The following is an 11,815-nucleotide window of genomic DNA, read 5'->3' on the forward strand; positions in this document are numbered from 1 at the left end:
TGACACGAAGTTTGCATTATAAGCATACAAGGTCTCGTACATGCCAGCAAGCATTGCGAGACTACAAAATGGCGGCGCCCTGTCGCCGAATGTAAACAAACCGCGCGATTGCATAAACGCTTATCTATGGCATGGAACACCAAAAAACGATAAATAATTTTAAAAAATGTGTTTCTCCGGAAAAAACCGGAGGTTTTCAGGATTTTTTAGAAATATCCGGATTTCCGGATATATCCGGAAGACTTTCATCTCTGAGAGTCACACCCAGCATTCATAGAATAAAGACTGCTTAGAAGCACTATTATATCCAACAAGAGGGAACAACTTTAATTCAACTGTGCAGTGTTTTGGATAAATTCACACTGTTGGGGTTCTGGTACAACAAAAGTGTGCAATAGCTCAGGATAAACATCACGATACAGTGCACATCACAACTTTTCTAGGTTGCTCATTCTTCAAAAAAAAAGAAAAATGGCCATACCTCACAGTAAGACCTTTGGAGAATGTGAGATTTGAGCTGCTGTGGCTCATGGATTTCATTTGGCCCAGATGACAGAATTATAGGCAAACATATGATGTGAAGAGTGAAATGGCCTCATCCCTGTATATGTTCCATCATGGTTAGTTTTCATCAATTGTAATGTGTATCATGCTGGATGGTGTATGGATTATGAATCACAGTAAACTGGCCTGATGAGCCATGCCCAAGTATTGTTTGCTCCATGGATGAGTCCTACAGTAAGGAGGTATAGCACCTTCACAACATTTTTTGCTGATGTTTGTAGATCCCCTGACCTTGAACAATCAACTGCACCTCCTGTCTGTTAGAACTTTCTAATTAGTTGTGCATGTGTTGATTCTTCAGCAGTATGACAAAGTGCTACCTTAGTATTATAACCATTTTGCTGGTTCTACTATTAGTGACAGAATAACAGATATCTATTCCATTCTATGCTTAAATCACTTACATATCAGCCCAATCTGTGAAAAAGCATGTGTGTGGTAACTCCTAGCACCATTTCCAAAAATCAGTGTAATGTGCACAAAATATTTTGTCTACATATTACATGATTCAACTTAAATTGTTCCAACACCCATACTGACTTTAAAACAACTTTGTGTTTTGAGGCTCAGTGGACTACTCTAAGTGCATTTTTTGCATATCTTGAGCCAGAGTTGATTGTTGTTCTTTCACGAGTGTATATTATGAGCCAAAGGAAACTACTAAAGTGTTTTTTTTTACATACCTTGAGCTTGAGGTGTTTCAATACCAGCAACAGGAGTGTACTTTATCTCTGTCTCTGGGAATGTGCCAAATGGACACGGCTGCCAACAAACTTCCCAAAGTTCCTGGTCACTGTCCCATCTCCTTTCAAATAATAGACTACCTGTGTAGTGCCACACTCGGTAACTGAAATGGAAGATATGATGTTTTTTATAGTATTAATGCAAGGTTTACCTATTTAAATGTTTTTAGATTACCAAAGTTTCTTGAAAATGTAATGTCATATATGTAGATTTTACATATATCATGTTTATCAGGATGTTATGCATAAATATTCAATGGTACTTTGTTCAGACATGCATGGAAAGATTAAACAGCATTAAAAGCATTTTGTATCTCTTGTATATTTCTTTAACTAAGCATGCTGAGAATTTCTACAAACTTATGAGAGGAACCTATAAATGTAACAATTAATATTTCATGCTTGATTTCCTGAAGTAGATAAATATATGCCATGCTAAATTTTTTTTCCAAATTTTGATATTTTTTTATGTCAGCTTCATGAGGGTTGTGTGAGTATAAAGTTAGTTTGAGGGGGTTTCCATTTTTAGTGGTGGCATAGTGGCTCATAGAATGGCTCCGAGTTGTTTTCTTTTTTTTTGTTACAAACTTTTAGCTCCTAGCTCTGTCATATCTTGACTGATATGAGACCTAATTACAGTTTTGGACTCAGGAAATCAAACCCTTTCGATTGATGTATTTGACCACACCCAAGGTCTCATACATTAATTTACTCTAATCCTGCCTAAAAGAATTTCAATTTGAGGATAGGCTGGTAGAGAACTTGATGAGTAATGCAACTGAATTGGTTATACACAAACCTTATGCTTAGTATTGCTGGTGCACAAAAATATAGCTAATAAAAAGAAAAAAAAAGTATCATAGATTAATTTACTCTAATCCTGCCTAAAAGAATTTCAAGTGCCATGGCTATTGAGGATTTCCTGTTGTTAAATACGAAATTGACTAAGTTTTTCTTATTAAACTTAGTTAATATGGGGGATCTACATATAAGACATCCATAGCCAATGACTTCTAACTGAAAATTAAAATGTCAACATGTAAAATCTCTTGAGAGTTTAATGTCTCCACTTTATTGAGGATATATATATAGTCAGGTTTTCAATAACAAAAATGATCTGGTCTTTATAATATAACAATAGGTTAGAGTATTATTGTGTCATCTTGCATAGAATGGGTGTAATGTAGCTTTTCAAAATAAAATACTTTTTTTTCATGTGATATAATATTCTACCTTATTCTTTTAGGACCTTAAAAACATTTCTATTTGAGTTTAAACAATACTAACTGTGATAAAACATAAGGGATTTCAAGCTTTATTGAGAGCCCAGATGAAAACAACAATGGCAGGTAACCCTGGGTAACAACCACAGAAGAATTATGGAAACACGTCATAAAGGTAGATTTAAAATACACAACAACTGTTGTTATTAGTTGAAATATCAATTGCTTTAAAAGAATGGCAAAAAGGTTTTCTTCATAAAAATATTTTGCTAACTGTACAAGAATTATGGTAATTTATATATTGACTTTACTGCTTAGTAGTGATATTGAACAAAATCAAAACCCTTTTGGTATCACACATCATTCTTTAAAATGATGTAAAAACAATTTATGATAAATAAAAGGTATTGTGTGTGTTAGAGAAAAATTAAAATCTTAGCATAAACTGAACAAAATTTTGACAAAAAAGTATACTGAATGAAATAAAAAATTACCAGATGCTATAATCCAAAGGAGGAATAAAAAAATCTGAAATTAAAAATTTAAATGAGTAAAGTAGGCAGGATTTATGTGAAATCAAAAATGAAAGTAATAGGCTTAGAGACCAACAATTACAAAAATGGGATGTTTTCTTGAAGAAAATCCTGGATAAACTTGAATATCAAAATAGAATGAATATACTGATTATTTTAGATGTAAAAAAAGCAGAAGACAAAAAGTGAAAACATAGTAATAGATATATATGAATGGAAGCTATAAAAAAGAAGAAATGGTCAGCACAGATATTGAAATAACACAATGATTAGGAAAAGCACCAGTAGGAAACAACATACTATTGAAAATGTACAGTTCTTTATAAAAACTTGTGACAAGAAGAAAATAAATTTAAAATGTAAGGAACAATAAAAGAAATTTGAAAGAATAAGAAAATAGTTCAAGACTGAAAAGTCAGTAAAGAGTTTAGTTTAGAAACACATACACATATAAAAGTAATGCATGAAGTATTAAATATGAAGATAGATATTGAGCTTATCTATATTAACTGTGATTAACAAAAGAAAATAATCAGAATGATGTGCAATGGTAAAGTTAGAAGGAGAGCCTATGGTCATGTCTTGAAAACATAAATAAGTTTGTGGTCATGGTATATCAAATATTAGAAGAAATGTTAACTACATGATGTTCTGATGTTTTAGGGTATATCAAATATTAGAAGAAATGTTAACTACATGATGTTCTGATGTTTTAGGGTATATCAAATATTAGAAGAAATGTTAACTACATGATGTTCTGATGTTTTAGGGTATATCAAATATTAGAAGAAATGTTAACTACATGATGTTCTGATGTTTTAGGGTATATCAAATATTAGAAGAAATGTTAACTACATGATGTTCTGATGTTTTAGGGTATATCAAATATTAGAAGAAATGTTAACTATATGATGTTCTGATGTTTTAGGGTATATGATATGATTATAAATACATGAATTATACAATGTCTATTCATTTACATTTCTCTGTTATGGTGTGAAAAACTGAAACTTTGATATAGCTTCTGAGGGTGTAAAAGTGTATGTGACAAATACACTTGCAAAATACTTTAAATACAAAGATTGTATTCCCTTTTCAACTGGTATATTTTCCGTTTAATTTTTCCAGGTATAACCATTTATGTGATAATATTTTGCTTTTATATTACACATGAAAGGACTCATTTTTCAAGAAAATGTAAAAAAGGCTGTATGAAGTTAATACACAAGTTTTATAATTGCTGTCAAAATTGAGATAGTGACTAAGAAGTTAACATTTTCCTAATCTGAAAATGTATTTCTGATAAATACTCATCTCCACACACAGAAATGTTATCTTCCTCATTTGTCTGCCTATGTAATTTGAATGCTGCTAACAGTGAGATAACTCAGTGACATCATCATGCAATAAAAGCCCTCCACCAGTATGAGGGTGACACAACCTCCATCTGAGTAACTCCCCCTATGCACATGCATTCATGATAACATCATTCTTTGACAAGGCAAGACAAAAAAAAACTTCCACCAGAAGTGGAGAAGACAGGTGGGAATGTGAGAAGATGTGAATATTTATCAGAAATAGATTTTCAGATTAGGAAAATGTTAACTTCCAAGACATTAACTCACCTCTACACAGAAATTCTAGAATCCCATGTTGAAATGGTGGAGTGGCCATTGCAAAACATTTAAAACCTAGATGAACTCCTTTCAGAAAGTGTCTGAAGGAAAAAGCCCATGAAGTTGACACCCAATGGCAGTGGCTTCATACTGGTACACCTGTGGAAGATGACATCTCATTTCAAACAAGGTATACTTATTGCCCATAATGTAACGAAGGGAAAAGCATATGGGCCCCAAGTGTGAGAGGAACAGGCAGAACAAGAACATAACTATCCGAGTACTTTCAAACAAGTGGTAAGCAAGCCAGTATGTGTAGTGTGGTTAGAATCCAACCAGAATGAAAAGTATGTGCTCACCTCAACTCTACTGAATAGGCTTTGATTGCAGGGGGAGGGCACATTAGTTGTGTTAAGTTCGTAAGGGGTGACCCATACTAGACTGACGGTGTCATCACCACTATACTTCTCACCATATTGTGCTAAGCTCAACCTGTGAGGATTCTTCATGGTCTACTACCCCAGCAACTTGAAACTAAAAATAGCAAGGGTCTTTCATGTTCCACTTTTAGAAAGGGAGATAATTCACCTTGGGGAGACCTGGAGAAGTGCGTGGATCCCCGTCAGACCACCAACTCAAAAGGTCTTTTATTGGAGACAGTGCAATTGGTGACTGAGCCCCATTTTTAAAAGTTGGCAAGTGTGAGCCAAAAAAGTGGCTTTTTCCATGACACTCCATGTAATTGGTATGGTCTGGATTGGACAATTAAGTAAATTTGTATACCACAAGGATAGCTCAAGTGGTCTTGCAAAACACCCCATCTTGAAATGAGCACTGGTAGAGCCAGGGTAGATGGTCTGAGTGCTTTCTGTTATCCTGGGTCAATTCAAAGTTTGGAAAATAACCATACCATCGGAGGAAACACCAGCTACCTAGTGGGATCGTGTTAAACATAAATGGAGAGAAAAATAAAAGATACCCAAGTCAAAGATGGGTTGATTGAAGAATGGCAATAGGAGCCAAGTTGTATCTGAACAATCATAGTGATGAAAGACATATGGAAAGAATGGTTAAACTCCCAAGTGGAAGAAGTCTGATGAAGGAAAGACCAGATTGGGTAGAGGAGTATATATGTGTGTGGTGGAAGAGGGTGCAGTAAGCATAGATAACTGAATGACAGCAACAACAGGCAAGGAGAATGAGGAAATGAGATGTGCTAGAAAGGTGGTACAAAGAGCAACAAGCCAACAGCTCGAACAGGGCACATGTTGTAGCATACAAAACCACATTAATGATCCAGGAAGACGTGGGAGTCAGCCAAAAAGAAAGTAATAGTGAAATATAGTGGAGAGGATAGGAAAAGAAAACACCCTATGGTATCAGTAAAGGCAAAATGCAATGGATAATGCCAACCGATAACCAGCAATGGCAAAGACTGACAAACCATAGTCAAATAGCCAATCAAAACAGGCAGAAAGGTGGAGCACAGTAGGATGGCTGGGAAAAAAGGGGTGGCAGATAGATCAACGACAAACGACCACCACTGTCATCCATAGGCAGACAAAGTGGTACGCTAATAGGAATGTGACAAGACGAAGGTAGCACAATAGGAGAGTCTGGCCCAATGGGCAACGGACTGGACAAATCCCACACATGAAGATAGAGTGATGCCATTCCTTGACAAAAAAAAAAGAGACATGTAAGGTTGAAGCAAGAGTGAGGGGGCACTGGGTGAATGAACAGGGATCTGAATGCCAAGCAAAGAAGCGGAGGAAAACAAGGCTGACTGCTAAAGAACCACCACAGTAGAATTTAAGAAACAGTGTCACTTATAAAGTCAAGGACCCAAGGGAGGTGTAGAAGAGGAAGATAGGCATATAAAAGGGGTGAGACCAGCCCTGTTGTGAGCCAAAGGATTAGAAACAGAAGACCAGAAGACAGGAATATTGGAATTGAGAGGAATGGCAAAGGCATCTAAGAGTGTTGTGCCCAATGAAGAGCAAACTCAATGAAAGACCTGGGGGTGGATAGATCATTCTGTGGCTTGAATATGATCTGCAACAAGGCAATTTCTTGAGGAAAAAAAAGAGGAGGCTCACAAACACGGTCAATGAAACCCGAGAAAGAATCCCTTGGATCTGCAAGGACAACTGGAAGAGGTCCATGTTTGCATGTCCCAAAGGAATGAGGGGTTTCAAGCAAGCCAGCATCCCCAAAAGTAAAAGAAATCTTAGTGCAGGATAAAAATGAGAAATACAAACCCTAGCAATCAGATAAACCAGAGCTCACAGGTGAAGAGGAGAAGGCTGGGCTCAGTTGGGACAAGAGACAAATAAAATGCCCAAAAGTACTAAATACTGAGTGGGCACAAGACAGGACTTGGATATCTTAATAAGTCACCCAACCACTAATCTCCTGCAAAAAGAAAGAAGGTGCGAGAAGAGGATACCACCCAAGAATTGACCAATAGAAGTCAATCATTATATCCTGCACTGTTGAGTGGTTGAGAATATGCTGCAAACCAAATATATAAATGTTGCTCATGTCTGCAATGGAGTATGCAGGTCATTAATTATAGAAAGTACAAATAAAGCATTGCAAAGATCTGTATAAGCAAGTGCAAAAATATTGTGCATATTTATGGAAAAGGAATTTGATAACCAAAGTACTGTTTGATAAAATAGGGGTAGGCCTACTGTGTCATGCAAAATCGAAATTTTGAGATATAAAAATTAAGTACTCATTGAAAGAATATAAATACCAGTCTCTAAAGTTCTCAAGGGTTAAAGACAATTAGTTTGGTTGTAGTTGAAGAATATGGAAATTTAAAGTATCTGGGTTAAACAGATATCAGCTCAAAATTATTAAAATGCACACATTGTTTAAGTAAGATGTGATACATTAAGAGATTTAACTGAAAATGGAAAGGTTAGCTAAACTATCAAAATTAGGAAATACGTTATTTTACATTTACTAATGCATTATTTCTGTTTTTAATTGTTGTAGAAATATCTTTTAATTCATGCAGTTTCCTGATAGCATATGATTATATCGATTACAGAAATGCCGCTATCATATTTAATGTACAAAAACTAAGTTGTGTGATATTACGTATTCTTAACTGTACGGCAAACTAAGTTTCTAAGTTTAAGATGGTCAGCTGCTGATTTTTATACTTGTTGATACTGATGTATTAAATATTGTGGAGAAAATGGATCTATATATATATCCAAAAGAACTGTAAAATCTGTTTTAAATTGCAATGAAATACACTAAAATTTGCACTGAGGAGTAACATAAAACATGAACCACTGTAGTGGTTTGTAATAGGGATCACCCATTTGTTCTTCTTTATTATTATTTAATATTTTTCTGCCAGCCACAGCAAACATGGCTGTGAATATTGTGAAGCACTTGAGGCATCTTGTGAGAATTACAAATGCTTCAGTGAACAATAAATAGAATTTTACGTGAATATTCCTGTAAGACGCATATACATATCAAACGAAATAAAGACATGCAAACTAGCGAATGTAGAATGGAAGTTACATAGACACAATTTTTCAAAATAAGGAAATGGAAATCATAAAGTAAATGCTGAGCTACATTTCAAGCTACAATATATGAAGTAGAAACCAGCGGTTTGCCTTATCTACATTAAACAGACATGATTGTAGCAGAGAGAAAAGAAGCGAGTCCTATTAAAAAAAAAAATTACTGGCAGACATTTGCTCGGAAAGACGAAGTGGAGAAATACATGTAAATAGGCTGCCAATTAACAGCTTTTGACTATAACCAATTATCAGTTAGTTTTGGATTGATAAAACATTGGGATTAAACCAATTAGATGGAGGATCTACCTGCAAAGTAAGCATGTAGCACTAGTTGAATCATTGTATGAACACATAAAAATGGGAATGAATAATGTTCTTGGACCAAAAGTCAGTTCTCCAATGACAATCCAGAGGCCAAAATACTCCTCACAAGTTATCAGAAAGAAGAAGAATAGCAGTATTATAGATGATTCAGAATCTCCAGCATACAAACTCTCTGTAAGTAATTATTGCTACCCTTTCTAGTCTAACAATATAGTTAGGAAATAATGTATAATGTGCATGAATAATAAGATGATATTAAAAAAGAATTCCCTTATTGGATTAGTAAGATTTAATCAATGAACAATTGTTCACTTAGAACAAAGAATTTGATGCTTTTAATGTAGAAGTATAAGCAGAATCACATAACTGTAGTCCTGTACACTTATGTCAAGACAGTAATATATCTTTATATGCCCTATTGACATGTGTGTGTTTAAAAGTTCTTTGACTGATAGCAGTAGAAACAACCCCTATTCAGTGCCATGCCCACCTTCTATAATTAGCCTTTAGCTTTATGTAGTAAGTACATGTAGCTTGTACACATGTTTATAGTCATTAGAAAGAGCTCATTTTACACTATAATTCCAAAATGGTTATTTTGAAATTGTCACCAAGTTGTTGTCATTGGGTAGATACAACTGCTTGTACTATTGTTGACTGCTTTGTTCATGATAGCATATTGGTTGTTTCGTACCTAAATATGTTATAATTAGTGAGACAGTTAAATTGTATTTAGGTTTTACTTTTATATTTTAGTTAATTATGCAATATTTGTTTTAAAAATTCACATTTGAAATGATTAATAATTTTGTAAATATATTCTAATAGAACACAAAGCATGTACAAATTGATTTTGCTGGAGGCTATAGTTTCTATACCATTCATACCATTCTATTGCATGCAGGCAACCATTGATGTATGTGTACATAAATGATTATTTGTAAATAACAGGAAAGGAAAATAAAATAATAAAATCAAACTATCAGTGAAAAGGTAAAGACATGAAATTACACTTACGGACCAAAGAAGATATTGTAAGATTATTCTATGAAGTACATATTTTCATTTCTTAATTTTAAATATTTCATTGCACTGTACTTTGATGAAAATAGCTAGAGTTAGTAACATAGTATAGAAAATGGAAAATAAATATAAACATAAACATTTACCTAAAAAAAGCATTTGATATTTATTTAGGAGGTTCTAGAGATTATGCAAATGATATGTGAAAACTGTAAGATAATAAATAGTATTTTTATACTCAAAATGAAAATCGCTTTGCAGATAAACTATTCAGAGTCCAAGTGCAAATAAGTACATTAAATAAAGAATTTTTATTACAAATAGTAAAAAAAATCAGAATTAAATGTTATATTTTTCTTAAACTTAATACTTTTAGGAAAGCTCTTGTCAAATTTCAAACAATTTCATCCACTACTTTAATTTTTTGAACGAAATATAGCAATAGCTACATTAGCTCCTTACAATATAAGACCCATTAGCCAAAGGGTTAAAATCCAACCCCAAACGATTTGCCTACCAGCCTCCCACTACAACTGTAATAAAACCTGGGCAATATTACTAAATGCATCATTGAACATTGTGTAGGGGGAGCTGTATAACTGTTGACACCCAACTGTTTTAATGTAGTCTGTGGTTTATATGGAGTCTCATAATTTACTACATGCATGTGTATATAGCCACGTGCAGGCCGTGTATGTAATTCAATGTTTATACGACAGGCATGTACCATAGCAATTATCAATTTACTGTCACAACTGTATTGATACTGCATATTATTTGTTTATATATATATATATAAACTTCCTGCCCTTTTGGACACAACACTGATGAAGGATCACAATTTTTTATTTACCACTGCATGATCAATTTCGCCCCTGTTACACAAACGTTATACAAATGCTTAGGCTGTCTCCCACAACACAAATCTTTAAGCAGTAGTTTAAAAGATAGCACCAGACTCAGTTTTGAGCATCGGATCAGCAATCACAGTGATAGCTGACAGTAAGTGTCGAATTATAGCCAACACTGTGTGATTGCAAATATTATAGATACTGTAGATAGAATAGCTATCCTTGAAGTTGACTATAAGAAGTGACAAGAATTATGCAAAGAGGATATGGCAATTCTAGGCAAAAGTGAGGCAGAAATATTGTAGTTATATATATTTTATTTAGAAAATATTTAGTTTTAGATAAAGTATGCATCAGCGACAGCCCACCCTAAACTCTGGTGGGCTGTCACTGATCATCAGAAAGGGAGGCAAGAAAGGTATATTAATACAATAAATCTATAACTGTTAATTAACATGTTTCTGACTTTGTAGATTGTATACAATGTCACTCAAAGAGGAAATCTGGCCAGATGCAGCAAAACTGTGGCCAGCCTTACTATGGCCACCAGAGAGGAGGAGGAAGAGGAAGAAGAAGGGGGGAATGTGGCAACTACAAGAAATATTAAAAAATACTTATGAAGTAATTTTACTTATAATATGACCCTCATTGCTTTAAAAAACTGAACAATTGTGAAGAAAATTCAAACTGAATAAATTGCAAAGATTTTTTTTATTTTATTTAGTGCAAGCTTTCAACTCCAGTGCTAGAGTTTAAAAACAATTTTGTAAACATAGTTGATGGCTTGTGCCGAATAAACACTTAAACAATTGCACAATTTATTTTATTAATAGTCCCACATACTTTATGGGTTAAAAAAAAGTTTGAAAATTCCAACAAGTAAACTAAAAACAACACTTACCCATTAGCCACTCTGAGTCGTGGAGAGGTTGTAGCTGTTAGTATGTGTTCTCCATCTGGACACCAGGACAGAAAAGTAGAGTCTGAGGCTTGGGTTTGAGTAACCAATTTTTTTGCTTTCATATCCCACACTTCAACATTACCCCTCAAGTTACCAAATCCGGCCAATATCAACAGTAGTTTAGTCAAGGTAACACAAGAATCACAAGATCTTATCTCTTAAACTATCAAATCCAGTCAATATCAACAGTAGTTTAGTCAAGGTAACACAAGAATCACAAACCCTTATCACTTAAACTATCAAATCCAGTCAATATCAACAGTAGTTTAGTCAAGATAACACAAGATACATAAAACCTTATCACTTAAACTATCAAATCCAGTCAATATCAACAGTAGTTTAGTCAAGGTAACACAAGAATCACAAACCCTTATCACTTAAACTATCAAATCCAGTCAATATCAACAGTAGTTTAGTCAAGGT

General features: G+C 34.2%; 1 protein-coding gene across 1 annotated transcript in view; it reads right to left on the reverse strand.

The window, feature by feature from the left end:
• The window catches only part of LOC106471826 (eukaryotic translation initiation factor 2A-like), a 48,294-nt gene that overhangs the window by 11,025 nt on the left and 25,454 nt on the right, over positions 1–11,815 (reverse strand). The window contains exons 12-13 of the mRNA XM_013932446.2: positions 11,333–11,507; positions 1,248–1,411 (exon numbers count right to left, since the gene is read on the reverse strand). Coding sequence (XP_013787900.1) covers positions 1,248–1,411; positions 11,333–11,507 — 339 coding nt within the window. The remainder of the gene's footprint in view (positions 1–1,247; positions 1,412–11,332; positions 11,508–11,815) is intronic.

The sequence above is a fragment of the Limulus polyphemus genome, unplaced genomic scaffold (assembly GCF_000517525.1).
Source record: "Limulus polyphemus unplaced genomic scaffold, Limulus_polyphemus-2.1.2 Scaffold4884, whole genome shotgun sequence".
Taxonomy (NCBI): domain Eukaryota; kingdom Metazoa; phylum Arthropoda; class Merostomata; order Xiphosura; family Limulidae; genus Limulus; species Limulus polyphemus.